This window comes from Carassius gibelio, chromosome A22, assembly GCF_023724105.1.
Source record: "Carassius gibelio isolate Cgi1373 ecotype wild population from Czech Republic chromosome A22, carGib1.2-hapl.c, whole genome shotgun sequence".
Lineage (NCBI taxonomy): Eukaryota > Metazoa > Chordata > Actinopteri > Cypriniformes > Cyprinidae > Carassius > Carassius gibelio.
The window spans coordinates 3,817,678-3,833,582 of NC_068392.1; the positions used below are offsets into that span (position 1 = coordinate 3,817,678).

Sequence of the window (15,905 nt, forward strand, 5' to 3'; positions counted from 1 at the left end):
CAAGCCATCTCACACTGAAAATAAAATTTGATAAAAAAAAAAATTATAACAAAAATGAAAGTTTACTTAAAACAGCATGTGTTACATTTATTTATATTCTGTTATTAAAAGCAACATATACAAACATGCAGACATGAAAAAAGTGCAAAAGTGACAATGAAATTCATAAAATATGGAAGTATTTTCCCCATTCAGTTTCATCTTAAAGATTTCAAATAATTTCTTTTGAACTAAATTCTCCAGTTCTGAGCTAAATTACGATCATACGAAGTTTGTTTTGAGGCAAAACAATGCGTGTGAATTTTCACACTTTTCACATTATAATGTGCAAATACAGTACATTGATGATGTGCATGACAAATCAAGTACAATAAGAGTAGTGCAGATCTTCTTCACATGGAACCTGTCCCTCAATCGATTTTGTAAATTAAATAATGACTGTCCTGAGAACTCATGTAAGTTTGTTTTAAAGATTGATACACTTTTAGATCTGTGTAAACTCAAGCTTACTGATGGATTGAGTGTGAAATTCCTGCTTATTGTCACAAAGTATTTGTTCTATGAATTCTTCGAGATAACTGAATGGTAAAAGTAGGTTATTGTTGAACTGAATAAATGTATAGAGAAAGTTTAACAATGAATGAGCGCCACCTAGCGGTTCCCTCAGAAGCCTTCATCTGATCTGATGAGAACATCTCTATCTTCAGGAAACAGATGACAACACATCTCTTCCACAAGCTCTTCACTAATCCAGAACCAGAAACCAAGGCACTTGTTATAATACGCATGCTAAATGATAAATGTGAATATTATTCCAGGTTAAAGCTGAACAACACAAGCTGAAGTGTGCTGCTGATTTGCTGAATCCTTTTGCAGATACATGATCCTGTCGGGTCTAGAGATGCTTTCCTGTTTGTAATGAAACAATAAGAGAGAGAGAGAGTGAGAGGGAGAGAGAGAGAGAGAGAGAGGGAGAGAGGGAGGGAGAGAGAGAGAGAGAGAGAGAAAGAGAGAAAGAGAGAGTGTGTGTATGTGTTTGAGAGAGAGAGAGAGAGAGAGAACAGCTTTCAGTAACTCAAGAAGATCTGTTAAGTCTGAAATATTTACTTTGCATCTAGATGATTTTGATATAAACTTCATTTATTCAGTGTAAAGATTAGCGGATTAATAAAAATGTAAAAAAAAAAATTTTTATCAGAAGAGCAGAAATGCTGTTATATTTTCTGATGTAATGCTGATTTGTTATTAAATGTCATGAATGAATTTACATCACTCACACACACACACACACACAGACACACACACACACACTCACGCAGACACACACACACACACACACACACACACACATTCAATCAAGCACAGCTGAGAATCTCATAATACTAATAAACTGCATTAATTTTACCTCATCCTTGGACTTTTGACAGATGCCCAAGTTTATTTTTCACCTGGTCTCCTTTTAAAAAGAATCACACACAAACAATTAAACCCTAACTTTGCATAATAAAGACAATATTTTCCTCTCACTATAATAGCTGTTTGTATTATCCCCCTAGAGGACAAGAAAAGGATTGACATAGTGAGGGAGGATACTATGAGTCTGTGGAAGTTGTAGAATAATAAAATGTTCATCCAATCATATTGCTTGGTCTGAATATTACTATAGGCTCTCCTAAACATGATTCGTCATCACTGCGTTCCTTTACTCTATTGCAGAGCGAGTAAGAAAGGAAGGCATTATTATTGTTATATTATGAACTTTATACTGTAATGTTTTCACTGCATTCAACGCTTGTCAGCCTCTGCTCTGTCTGTGTGTGTTCATGTGTTTTAGAGAAAGTGTGGCTTTGGAGACTGATTTGCAGAGAAGGTGGGATCTTATGCTTTCAAAGCCTGCTTGCTATTACACTCTTTAAAATAAAGGTGTTTAAAAACGTTCTTAACAGAAATGCTGTAGAAGAACCATTTTTGGTTCGGCAAAGAATCATTCAGTCAAAGGTTCTTTAAAGAACCATCCCTTTCTTACCTTTTTACAATCTGAAGAACCTCATTTCGCCACAAATAAACAGAAAGGTACTACAGATGTTAAAGGTTCTTTATGGAGCCATAAAGACGAAAAGGTTCTTCTATTGCACTGTGAAGCAGAGTGTAGCCTCTCTGAATTCACCTACTCTACCTTTAAGAAACATAATTCGCATTTGTCCATCTTCTTGAAAGACGATAACTGTAAGCTTCGTTAAGTAAATGATGTGTTCTGAAATTCTCACCAACGAATGGTACACAACCAATGACAGTAACTCTGAAGCTCCTCATGATGCTGGATCTGCGGCTGTTGATCTGTAGTTCATAAAGTCCAGAGTCTGTGGTTCTGGTGTTTGTGATGGTCAGAGATCCAGTCTGATGATCCAGCTTCAGTCTGTCTCTGAATCTCTCATCACACTGATCATCTCTACAGATCTTACTCTGATCTCCAGTGATTTCAGCGATGAGAATATCATTAAAATACGACGTCATCACATCATTTGGGCTTTTAGTTTCACCAGGATCTAAAGTGACAGATTCTCCCTCCTTCACTTCTTCTCGTTCAGCAGCAGAAACACCTGAAACACAAACCACAAGCTGCTGGAGGAACTTGCAGTGCCGAAAGATAACTGAAAATAATTATGCATATCGATTTCCTAAAAAACAGATATGTGAATTGTGGATATGTCTTTATTCATATATACAGCTGCTGGTCATATAATTAGAATATCATCAAAAAGTTGATTTATTTCACTAATTCCATTCAAAAAGTGAAAATTGTATATTATATTATATTTCACACATAGTGATATATATCAAATGTTTATTTCTTTTCTTTTCATTTTGATGATTATAAATGATTATGAAAATCCCAAATTCGGTATCTCAGAAATTTTTTATATTACTTAAGACCAATACAAAGAAAGGATTTTTAGAAATCTTGGCCAACTGAAAAGTATGAACATGAAAAGTATGAGCATGTTCAGCACTCAATACTTAGGCCCCGTCCACACGGAGACGCGTTTCTGTGAATATGCACAATTTTTTTATCGGATAGGCGTTTCGTCCACACGGATCCGGCGTTTTCATCAGGTGAAACCACAATTTTTTGAAACCGGGTCCCAGAGTGGATAAATTTGAAAACGCCGTCTTTGCGTTTTCGTCTGGACGGCTAATCCGTATATTTTCTGAAACGATGACGTCATCAGCCCACGTCTCCCCCCTAGTCAGACACCTCTACGTCACATAACAGCAACAAATACATGAACAAACACTGAACAATTGTCTTTTTATTAACTAACATTAACACTGATTAATAAATGTATTGTTCCATGTTCGTTTGTGTACCACGCGCAAGGTTTATGAGCATAGTCCAAGTCTTCTTCTCTGTTTTTAGTGTATCTCTGAGGCAGTGGCCTTCAGCTCTGCTGCATTCTTGGGTCTTCACATCTTCCTCTTCAAAATACCCCGCAGATTTCTATGGGGTTAAGGTCAGGTGAGTTTGCTGGTCAATTAACAACAGGGACACCATGGTCCTTAAACCAGGTTCTGGAAGCTTTGGCCTTGTGTGCAGGGGCCAAGTCCTGTTGGCAAGTGAAATCTGCATCTCCATAAAGTTGGTCAGCAGCAGGAAGCATGAAGTGCTCTAAAACTTCCTGGTATACGGCTGTGTTGACCTTGGACCTCAGAAAACACAGTGCACCAACACCAGCAGATGACATGGCACCCCAAACCATCACTGACTGTGGAAACTTTACACTGGACCTCAAGCAACGTGGATTGTGTGCCTCTCCTCTCTTCCTCCAGACTCTGGGACCCTGATTTCCAAAGGAAATGCAAAATTTACTTTCATCAGAGAACATAACTTTGGACCACACCGCAGCAGTCCAGTCCTTTTTGAAGCGAGACGCTTCTGACGCTGTCTGTTGTTCAAGAGTGTCTTGACACAAGGTGTGCGACAGCTGAAACCCATGTCTTGCATACGTCTGTGTGTAGTAGTTCTTGAAGCACTGACTCCAGCTGCAGTCCACTCTTTGTGAATCTCCCCCATATTTTTGAATGGGTTTTGTTTCACAATCCTCTCCAGGGTGCGCTTATCCCTATTGCTTGTACACTTTTTTCTACCACATCTTTTCCTTCCCTTTGCCTCTCTATTAATGGGTCATGAAACCCCCCATTTCTGCACTGGTTAGTTCTCACCGCAGTTTTAAAAAATGCTAAAAAAGTGGGCGTGGTGTTCAGTGGACCGGGGGAGGGGGAAGAGGGAAGACTGACAGCACACACAGCTTTGCGTTCAGACAGTTTCATTTCGCTACCATCGAGTTAGAAACACAAATAAATACACAGCCATTTGATGCACCCTGCATCGAAAACGTATTACATTTACATTCAGTCATTTAGCAGACGCTTTTATTCAAAGCGACTCACAAATGAGACATATATATTATTCTGTGGCGTTTATATAATTCTTTTGACAGGTTGTTTGACACCAAGTGAATGAATCGCGTTTGTGCCGAACTCTTATTACAAAGAAAAAACACTCTTCTGCGATCCATGAATGTTTCTCTGTTAATGTGTGCGATGTCATTTCACAGTCTGATGCGTCTTTCATAGCAAATCAACACATGTTGTTGTGAATAATTAAGCGAAGCAACTTCTCATAGGATAAGAACATGCAATCTCATAAATAATTGAATAGACACCAACGCTCATCAATGTACTATAGTCCATTGCCAAGTCACATATCGTGACGTCAACACAATGTAGATTTTTAATCCGTAAGATGAAAATAGAGCAAAAAAGCTTTAAATTAACCAATTTTCTCCAACAGTTAAAATTAGCGGATGCTAACATTGTCTTCTATGATGTACAACACAAACACCTCTGCTATAATCTTAGATTATGTAGTCTGGGGGTTTCATGACCCTTTAATGTGCTTGGACACAGAGCTCTGTGAACAGCCAGCCTCTTTTGCTATGACCTTTTGTGTCTTGTCCTCCTTGTGCAAGGTGTCAATGGTTGTCTTTTGGACAACTGTCAAGTCAACAGTCTTCCCCATGATTGTGTAGCCTACAGAACTAGACTGAGAGACCATTTAAATGCTTTGCAGGTGTTCTGAGTTAATTAGCTGATTGAATAATAATAATTATTATGGCACCAGGTCTCTTCAATATTGAACCTTTTCACAATATTCAAATTTTTTGAGTTACTGAATTTGGGATTTTCCTTAGTTGTCAGATATAATCATCAAAATTAAAAGAAATAAACATTTGAAATATATCAGTCTGTGTGTAATGAATGAATATAATATACAAGTTTCACTTTTTGAATGGAATTAGTGAAATAAATGAACTTTTTGATGATATTGTAATTATATGACCATCACCTGTATTTGTTCAGTGTTGCAGGTCAAGAGAAAAACAGCTCTGAATGTCACTGGTATAATAAACACAATGTGATTTAAACATAAACAACCTGCTTTTAAACATAATAACTTACCAATGACAATACTGAAGATTGTTTCACTGTCGCTGCTACTGCGTAGTATCAGTAGTTTATATTCTCCAGAGTCTGTGTTTGTGATGTTTGTGATGGTCAGAGATCCAGTCTGATGATCCAGCTTCAGTCTGTCTCTGAATCTCTCAGTACCTTCATTACACTGAACATCTGTACAGATGTAACTGAGATCTCCACTGATTTGAGCGATGCGAGTGCCATTAAAATACCAGCAAATCTTTTCTTGTTGGTTTATTTTAACATCAGTGTATAGAGTGATTGAATCTCCCTCCATCGCTGACACTGAGACTCTGTCTGCACCAGACACAACTGGAAAAGAAATAAACAGATAATTGTCAATGTTTTTGGGAAAGTGGGACAAAAATATACATGAATACAACCGGAAAATGCTGTGAAAACAGCATGAAAGCATCATCAGTTTAAATATTCACTCATCAGAGAAACATACATGTTATAATGTAGGTTATTTGGTGCTTATTGTACACCATAATATACATCATACAACACACATCTTGACTCATATCTTGCATATATTTGCATTCATACACAACCAAGAAGTGATCAATGCTTAGAGTGCTTTCATGTTGAAATGAACACATTAAAACGGTCTACTGTACACTGAATGTGACAAAGCGATGTTGCAAATCATTTGAAATTCATCATAAATAAAACTTGGCAGCAGTTTACCGTCTGGGATTTGTCTGTCATGTCACGCCATGTTAGTGTAGACATCACTCATTACAAGAGGATTATCTTCGCTGTCAGATTTTTCTTAGACTCGTCATCCTTGATGATTTACAGCAAGCTATGTGTGACTCAGTTTTTTCCCTCTTTGCTCTTTCTTGCCAGCAAAAAATGTGGTGCTTAAAAGACATTTAATAGCCGTCCAGACACAACCCTGACGTTGAGGCTAAAACAAGGCTGAACACAGCCCAAGAATAGACTAGTCATCTAATAGACAGAAAATAAAGGCTAAAGGATCATTTTTACTTAAATATAACATGTTCTAACAAAAAAAGAAAAAAAAAAGAAAAGTAAAATAAAGCTTTTATTAAGAAAAAATATATTTTTTAACCCTTGTGGATGGTTCAAATTCACTACCCTTTTGTTATGTTTGTGATGAAAACATCCACTCAATTAAACTGCTGTAAAAATGTGTCAGATTCATATTTTTTTCTCAATTTTTTTGGAATAAATCTGTTAATCAACTTCAGTCCTGCTCAAAACTACTAAATGTTTTTAAAAAATTCCAAGATGTTAACTCTTTAATTGCCAAGTTCATAAATGATGTCACTGATTTGGGGGAAAAACACAAAAATGACTTACTTTCAATAAAAAAGTAATTGTGGCTGGATTTCTTTTTTTTTTTTTTTTTTACTTTTTATAACAGTCTTGGGCATGTCAAAGATTAGTAGCAACATTGGCTTTGATGCATTTTTAGTTTTTGTGCAGCATTAGACTTAAATTTGTCTCCCTAATTTGTTGTTGGTGGCTGTTTTTGCCCCATTGACTTCCATTATAAAATTCCATTTTTTGATTGCAAGGCCATGATACCATGGTATACAATGGTAGCTCGTACCAAGGGGCGTGGTGAGCTGGAAACTGCTTACTTCACCTGCCACCGCTTATGTCACTTGTCACCGCAACATCCAATAGGAAAACTCAACTGCAGTAGCCACCATTCAACCTGAAGAGGGCAGCATTCAGACGTTTTTACACCATATACTGTAGAATTAAAACACTTTATATTCAAATGTCAAAAAAGTTACTCAAATCAATGAACAGCACTAATAAAGCCCCATTCTTATAGATCATTAACTACCCTTTAAATATGTTTTCCACTTCACACCGTTCAAATTTTAACGGTCCAGTCAGAGACAGAGCACGATGTGATTATGAATGGTAAGTAACTGTTAATATAATCGTATGATGTATATAACTGTTAGAACATTAAGTAATGTGTCTCATACGTTAATTATAATTTTTTTATACGTTAAAAAAAGTTTAGTCCATTTTTTTCCCCCAGAGAATCAGATCGATTGGCTCCCAAACTCTGGAATAGCCTTCCTGATAATGTTCGGGGTTCAGACACACTCTCTCTGTTTAAATCTAGACTAAAAACACATCTCTTTCACCAAGCATACAAATAATATATCTCTTAAATTGTGATTGTAGTTGCATCTGATCAAATGTGCATTTTTATTCATTAGCTTGGGTTAAACTAATTTTAGTTTGTTGGATCAGCAGCTATGCTAATGATGTCTGTATTTTATTTCTATGTTTCGCCACGGGATCTTCATCCCGTGGTAACTAGGATTTAAACAAGCTCCAGTCTGGATCCAGAACACCTGAGAAGAGATGATGCTGACCCTCAGAGGACCTCAGATGATGCTAACCCTGAATCAACAAACTGAACTAACAATTATTGCTACATGTGTGACTGCATCATATAATAACTATTAATTAATAATATTGATAGTTCATCGTCTAGCTGACTACGTCTTGTATTATTATTATTATTTTATTTTATTTTTTCTAAAATCCTGTCAAACGTGCACAAACTACTAGCTACTACTAAATATTGTAGAAACATAATTTTCTGTAAAGTTGCTTTGTAACGATTTGTATTGTAGAAAGCGCTATACAAGTAAACTTGAATTGAATTGAAATTGAATTCTAAATATGCTATGATTGTGATATTCCTGTTTGTTCGCCAGCATCTGAAATCATTAGAATTAAGATAGAAAAGCCGCACGGACCATTTAACGGATCGGACCAGTGAAATAAGCTGCTCGAGCGAGCCGAGCTAACACACATCATGCAACAGACAACAGACTACGTGAGAATCGTTTCAATGAACCTGCAGTTTTCTGTTATAAAAGTTCAAAACCAGTGGTGGACGAAGTACACAAATCAAGTACTTGAGTAAAAGTACAGATACAAATAATAAAATATTACTCCAGTAAAAGTAAAAGTACTCCTTTTTAAATTTTACTCAAGTGAAAGTACAAAAGTACTCAATTTTGTATGTACTTAAGTAAAAAAGTACTGAAAGATAGATGTTTGCAATTTTATATAGGCTAATTTAATTTTATATTAGCACATTTTTTTTTTATAATCCTACTGCTCAAAATACCTGGGATTTTTTCCAAAATAACCACTATATGGAGTCAAGATATATTTTTGTTGTTGATATTGACTACGCTTACGAGAGTAATGTTCACTGTGAAGCTTACACTGTGATGTACCTGAGAGAAAACAGAGATGATAATCTGATCTTCACCAGTAAGAAAAAAGTATTTTAAAGTTTGTGGTTTTACAGAACACCACAGTTATATATGACAAGATAATAAGGCCTGCAGTTAGGAAGAACATCTTAAGGAAAATATAATAATATTTTCTTAATGATTTTTTTCCTTCTCAAACCTTGTCTGCGGTGTAAAAACACCCCTGGCCAAACGGGGTGCATCTCTTCCCCTCTTTGATAATTACTGTAGTTACCATGTTCTGAACATCACATCCTTTCTTTTCTCCCCAGATGTAATCTATATATCTATATATCTATATCTATCTATATATCTATAGGTGGTTGACTAAAAATATTTGGACATTATTTATAAAAATTACCTCAAGTTAGCACCAGCAAGCCTGCTAGACATTTAGCATCAGCTACAATATTTACTTATTTTCAGTACCGTTCTGAATAAACATTCATGTCTGTCTAACGTTACTCGTCTAAAAAAAAAAAGCCTCAAGTTCAAATATTCATTTATCACCAATTAACTGTTTGACAAACACTTCCTGCTTCGAGATCTGAAATAAAAAAAAATCTCAAACATGCTCCGAAGTCCCAATCTGAATCAACCGAGTCGCCAACAGGCTCCGAAGTGCCGATCTGAATCAACCGAGTCGCGAACATGCTCCGAAGTCCCAATCTTAATCAACCGAGTCGCGAACAGGCTCCGAAGTGCCGATCTGAATCAACCGAGTCGCGAACAGGCTCCGAAGTCCTGATCTGAATCAACCGAGTCGCGAACAGGCTCCGAAGTGCCGATCGGTATCAACCGAGTCGCGAACATGCTCCGAAGTGCCGATCTGAATCAACCGAGTCGCGAACATGCTCCGAAGTGCCGATCTGAATCAACCGAGTCGCGAACAGGCTCCGAAGTGCCGATCTGAATCAACCGAGTCGCGAACATGCTCCGAAGTCCCTATCTGAATCAACCGAGTCGCGAACAGGCTCCGAAGTGCCGATCTGAATCAACCGAGTCGCGAACATGCTCCGAAGTGCCGATCGGTATCAACCGAGTCGCGAACATGCTCCGAAGTCCCGATCTGAATCAACCGAGTCGCGAACAGGCTCCGAAGTGCCGATCTGAATCAACGGAGTCGCGAACATGCTCCGAAGTGCCGATCGGTATCAACCGAGTCGCGAACATGCTCCGAAGTCCCGATCTGAATCAACCGAGTCGCGAACAGGCTGTGAAGTCCCGATCTGAATCAACCGAGTCGACTCTATGAAAGACTCAGATCACGTATCTAAAAATAAATCGCTATAGTAAAAGAGAGAGGAGTGAAGTTTCCTACCGCTCTGCTGTGTTTGGTCCTCAAGCGCGTCTGACGCTCCGCGGCGCGTCTCCGCCCCTCACACGCGCGTTTACAGCGCTAAATTAATCATCTTTGCTAATTATTATACATTTACTTCTTTGTCATCTTCAGGTACTTCATTTATTATTGTTTAATGAACTGTTTGAAACAAAAAAAGGTTGTATTTCAGTAATAATTCTAAATTATCAAAATAAAATATAAAAAATAAATAATAAAAAATATGATTTTCAGTTACAATAGTTAATCCTAAATTCCGACATTAATAACTTAATTTTAGCAAAATCAGACGCACGCGCTCACAATATCTCACGGTTCTTACTTCTGTAGACTCACACTAAACGGTTCATTTGGATCAGTGAGTGGTCGACTCCAGAACAGCTGCAATCGGATCATTCTAATTCGTAAACGAATCATTTGGTGCGATTCGCGATCCGATTTAAAGGTTTATTTTGAAAAGACTCAGTTCGTTCATGATGAATCAGACACCGCTTCTGCGTGTCGGAGCACGTGATATATTATAGGGAGTAACGATATGTTTTATGAAATGTAGTGAAGTTAAAAGTACGATCTTATGCTTTGGAATGTAGTGAAGTAAAAGTAAAAGTTACTCAAAATAAAACTACTTCAGTACAGATACTTGAAAAATGTACTTAAGTACAGTAACGAAGTAAAGCTACTCCGTTACTGTCCACCACTGTTCAAAACCCAGACGAAAGAAAAGCGTGCAGTCGTGAGGCAATTTGCTCTTTCAGCAAAAATTCATACCAGTGCCCCAAATTTATATAACGTTAAAGTTACTCCTACAAAACTTTAAGAGTGGAGCGTAAAACAGAAGCCATGTTCATCTTAGTGCACCAGCACTAATTAATTGTACAGTAAAAGTGTTTTAATGGTTTATTTATATTGAATTCTGCATCTATTAGAATACCCTATAATTACAGCAATTTCTATTATGAATCTAGATTGATTGACATGTTTTTTAAATGTGTTGTACTAAATGTGTTTATACTTATGTTTTAGACAATGGACTTTTTCATGAAGGAATAATTGCAACAATAGAATTTCTGCCTGTTAATTGAAACATTTCAAGGTAAGTAACCTATTTAAATTAATGATACATACGTTTTAAATTTTACTTAGACCTATGACTTCCAAAAATTATGAAAAAAGACAAATGAGGTGAAATAAGTGTATTGTTGCATTCCAGCCAACAAAGCTTCCTTTCATTTACAGTGTACTTTTGTTCCTCCCTACAAGTCCAAATCAGTCAAAGGGTAAAGGGTGGTAAAATTTAGTCAAATTTTCTGGAGGGAGTGAAAACTGGTTTAGTCGGTCTCTTAGTGCAAATGATAGTAGATCCCCACAAAGACTGTAAAAATGTAAAATGTATGGTTAGTTTTTTTTTAAACTTGTGCTTTCTCTGTACTTTTGTCATTTAAAGGCCTTCGTGCAGAAATTGTCTTTAAAACCTTTCCTGCCATCTGCACCATACCACACAAATGGAAAAATGGTATGCACATCATACACAGAAATGAAGCGGTCCTTCATTGACATTCAACCTGTAAGTAGAAGCAAAACTAAGATTCTAAGATTCTTCTTATATTCTAAGAAGATATTTAGAAAAAAAAAAGGATGACAGAATTTTCGTTTTTGGGTGAATTATCAGTTTAATTATCAGTTAATATATATATATATATATATATATATATATATATATATATATATATATATATATATATATATATATATATATATATATATATATATATATACATACATACACACACACACACACACACACATGCTTGAATGTGAGTGCAAAGATTTTGCAAATGCAAGTTACAAATACCCTGGGGGCTAAGCCCCCCCCCCATCTTCCAATCCTAGTGACGCCCCTGATTCAATGCAGCAAACTTTAAATATTTCACGTACTTTTGGAAGTCCAGCATTTAGTTAATCCTGATAAGTGCTCATTGACACAGTTGCAAACATGACGGCTTGCTTCTGCCATAGTGGGGTTTGGCATCATACCATCTGTGTTTCCAACCAGAACATTAAAGAATGCAGCACTCTGGAAAAAAGCTATGCAAGTCATGATGACTTCGAAACTCCTGAAGTGTTTCCAGTTTATGATGCTCATTCATTTTTTTTGTCTTCTATATACTATTTTCTATGTACTAGTGTTTCAATCTGTACATGTGAGAAATATGTGGAGGACTTTCTGTTGAATTTCATAATGTTCAAATGTCCATTTTCATACATATAAATGTCTTGAAGATAGAAAAGGCACCCATTTGGTGGATTGACTCATTCAGTGTATTTCATTTATTTTTAATTTACTCTTTTATTTTATTTTATTTATATATATTTTTTACTCGGAACAAAAATATGTGGGAAAAAAAGTTGTTTGTTAGTTGTCTTGTTCTTTGTTCATTAAAGTAAAATAAATGTCAATTTATTAAATATTACATTACATATTAATATTGACTGCTTGGTTCTTGGACTGACAGGTCTTTGTCTGGATCTGGGTCTTCAATAACCTCTGCTTTGAGCAGGGAACTCCAAACTAGGCTACTTTTTTTCTTTCTTTTATGTTTTTTTTTATCGTGGACATGAGGAGAAATAAATAAACAAATAAAGGTCCTACCGTGCCATAGAAATGCTGAAACTGCAAACAGAACAAAGGAGAACATCTTTGTCTTAATCTTTCCTCTCGAACGTGCTTCGGTTCTTTGAATGAATGGAGCAGCATTGCTGCACTCCAGAGATGTGACGTATCTGGAGGTGTGTGTCGTTGTCAGAGACCACGTGATCCTTCACGTGTGAAATAAGCGCATTCCAGACTGACCGCTACGAGATCAAAGGCGGATATCGCGCGATCATGTCCTTTGTTGTTACGTTGTGATTCGAATTAAAAAGCCGCTAAATGTAATCTCATTTGAACATTTGTAATGTTATTGCTGTTATTACTACCATTGTATATTTGTTAATATTACTCATCTGAGTTTGCACATCTGTTACTACTGTTACTGTTGCTTTTGTTGTCATGTTGCACTCAATTTGCACGTTACTGCACTATTGTACTGCACATTAGCTAATACTGTACATTCGCATACAAATAAATATGATATACACAGTCTATATTTCTATTTTTCACATTCTATATTCCTACTCTATACTCACATATATAGATACATTGTCTATATTTCAATTTTTTCATAGTCTGTGTTTCTACCACTGAAGCATAGTTTTTAATGTTTCTTATTTCTTCCCGGGCTGTAAAATTTTTGGGGGGACTGAGAATATTTAGGTGGCGATGAGAAATCATGCGATTAATTTTTATACAATGCCTCATTACAAAAAACCTAATGTTATAGGATATAGAAGAAAAGCAAAGTAAAAGACCTTTAAACTTAGTGATTACGACTTAAAGGGCTAGTTCACCCAAAAATGAAACATCGGACAATGCGTGATCAGAGGTTAAAAAACCCCCAATCTAAATACTGTTGTTCAGTGTCTTGCACAGACCGATCGTTTTGTGTATTTACACATCAATGTATCATCACTTTTTTACAATGATCGAGTCACGAGATCCAAGTGCAAGTAAAAAATGGTTTATTTGTAACTCATATAGCCAACAATGAGAACGTAGGAAGACGATGGCATAATCCAAGATTAATCATGTCCAGATTGCTCAAGCTGCAGTAACTCAAACCCAGCTCAGGAATCCCAGGTGGGTGAGGAATAAGGTCCAGAGAATCCCAACTGGAGGGACAGGAACACGATCGAGTGTTTATTATAACTTCCTTTAGCGATCAGGGGTGGAATTTGGTCGTTTACTGTTGTAAAAATATGCTATTTATAGCCTTTTACAGCGCTGCACAAGTTAGCATTTCGATTTTTTTTTTTTTAATAAAAACGCCCCAGATCTCAAGAAACTCTCATACCAAGCTTTACTACGTAATTATTCAGATATTTCGTGTGTAGTACAGAGGTGTTTCAGTGTCAGTGTTGCCAGATTGGAAATGTCCAAGTATCGTACCAGAAGTTCAAAATTATCGTATTTGGAAGAAAACTGAGTAAAGAAGCCCTATGACTGCAACTACCATCATTTACATTTTCATAGAATTCTGAAATTATCGTACAAATACGATAATTTTCGTACGTCTGGCAACGTGGTTCAGTGTTGTTAGATATGAACCAGGAAGTGTATAGGAAGCATGTGACACGATGTGGCGGTGTCCGGTTATGACAATCTAATGATTGAGAAGGCGAAAGACCAATCGGAGTCTGACTGACACACACACGAGCACCCAGCACTGCACACAAATAATGAAATAAACTGTTTTTAAACAGTGAAGATTTGAACAGCTGTGCTTAGTTGAACTGGATTTAATAAATTTCAATTTCACTGTAAACTTGTGTGTCTATACTGTTTGACAGCTTCGAAGCATGAGGCCCCAAGAGAAGTTTTTTTTTTTTTTTTTAATGGAGATTCAGTACATACAGCAGGTCAAACCAAAGAGGACACAGCAATCCCTGGGAACAGATCCTGTTTGAGTACCTAAATATAACCACGTTTAATATTTAATTTACTGCATAAGGGGAAGCTGACCATGAAGAAAAATGAATAATCAGTTCCTTCACCATTACAAGTAACCAAATGGCTTGCATTATAAACTATACAGTACCATCAGTTTTTCCATCTCAGTTTTCAGTCTTTCTCTAAGAGCTCCACCTTTGGCAACAGCGCCAGCAGCTTGAGAGTCTGAAGATCCAATGAGGATAAATTTAGGTTCCAGCTGCACTCTGGTCATTCTTTGACATTCTGCATTGGTTTCTCCCAAGGTTTTTTTCTCCATTCTGTCACCGATGGAGTTTCGGTTCCTTGCCGCTGTCCCCTCTGGCTTGCTTAGTTGGGGTCACTTCATCTACAGCGATATCATTGACTTGATTGCAAATAAATGCACAGACACTATTTAACTGAACAGAGATGACATAACTGAATTCAATGATGAACTGCCTTTAACTATCATTTTGCATTATTGAGACACTGTTTTCCTAATGAATGTTGTTCAGTTGCTTTGACACTATCTTTTTTTTTGTTTAAAGCGCTATATATATAAAGGTGACTTGACTTGACTTTCACCTTAAATATGCAAGGAGTGAAAAAAGTATTTCATATAATGTTTTGAGAAGGGGTTTTCAGATACTTTATGTTCCTTCTGGTCTCTAAACATGATTGGTAACTCACTTGAGAAGGTCGAAAGGTTGCTGGCCATCATTTCTTTATGCCTTGCACACTTGGACAATGATTAATAATTTAATGTCATTGATATGCAAATGTTTTGTTCATCTTTTCCATCTTTTACAAACTTTTTTAAATTCAGACACCAGTTCTTCTCATTCTTTTCCCAAAGTCTTCTCATCTTCATCCACTCTGGGAAGTAGTTGACTTTAGCTCTTCTGGGCTTTTTACAAATTTCTGCAGACTGCCTGTCGTCTGGGTGTTTGTGTTTCAGAGCTTTGCATGTTTCGTTCAAAGGTTAAATTGAAGTGTGTGGTCTGCCAAGCATAAAGGCTGGAAAAATTCCCACAACTCTGTAGACATAAGTTTGCCTTTATAAGTGCTTCATCATCAGAAATAATCAGAAGGGTGGATGGATATGCAGTGTTCGGGTACATGGACTGAGCCAACTTTCCAGTATGTCTGACCCAACATTTCTGATAGTTGGCACTGTCCCATCTTTTCTGTAAAT

General features: G+C 36.7%; 1 protein-coding gene across 1 annotated transcript in view; it reads right to left on the minus strand.

Moving 5' to 3' along the window:
* Positions 1–173: 173 nt before the first annotated feature.
* The window catches only part of LOC127942859 (uncharacterized), a 226,010-nt gene continuing 210,278 nt past the window's right edge, over positions 174–15,905 (minus strand). Inside the window, exons 4-7 of the mRNA XM_052538857.1 lie at positions 5,521–5,670; positions 2,268–2,600; positions 1,406–1,456; positions 174–909 (exon numbers count right to left, since the gene is read on the minus strand). Of these exons, the coding sequence (XP_052394817.1) occupies positions 1,407–1,456; positions 2,268–2,600; positions 5,521–5,670 (533 nt within the window). The 3' untranslated portion in view covers positions 174–909; position 1,406. The remainder of the gene's footprint in view (positions 910–1,405; positions 1,457–2,267; positions 2,601–5,520; positions 5,671–15,905) is intronic.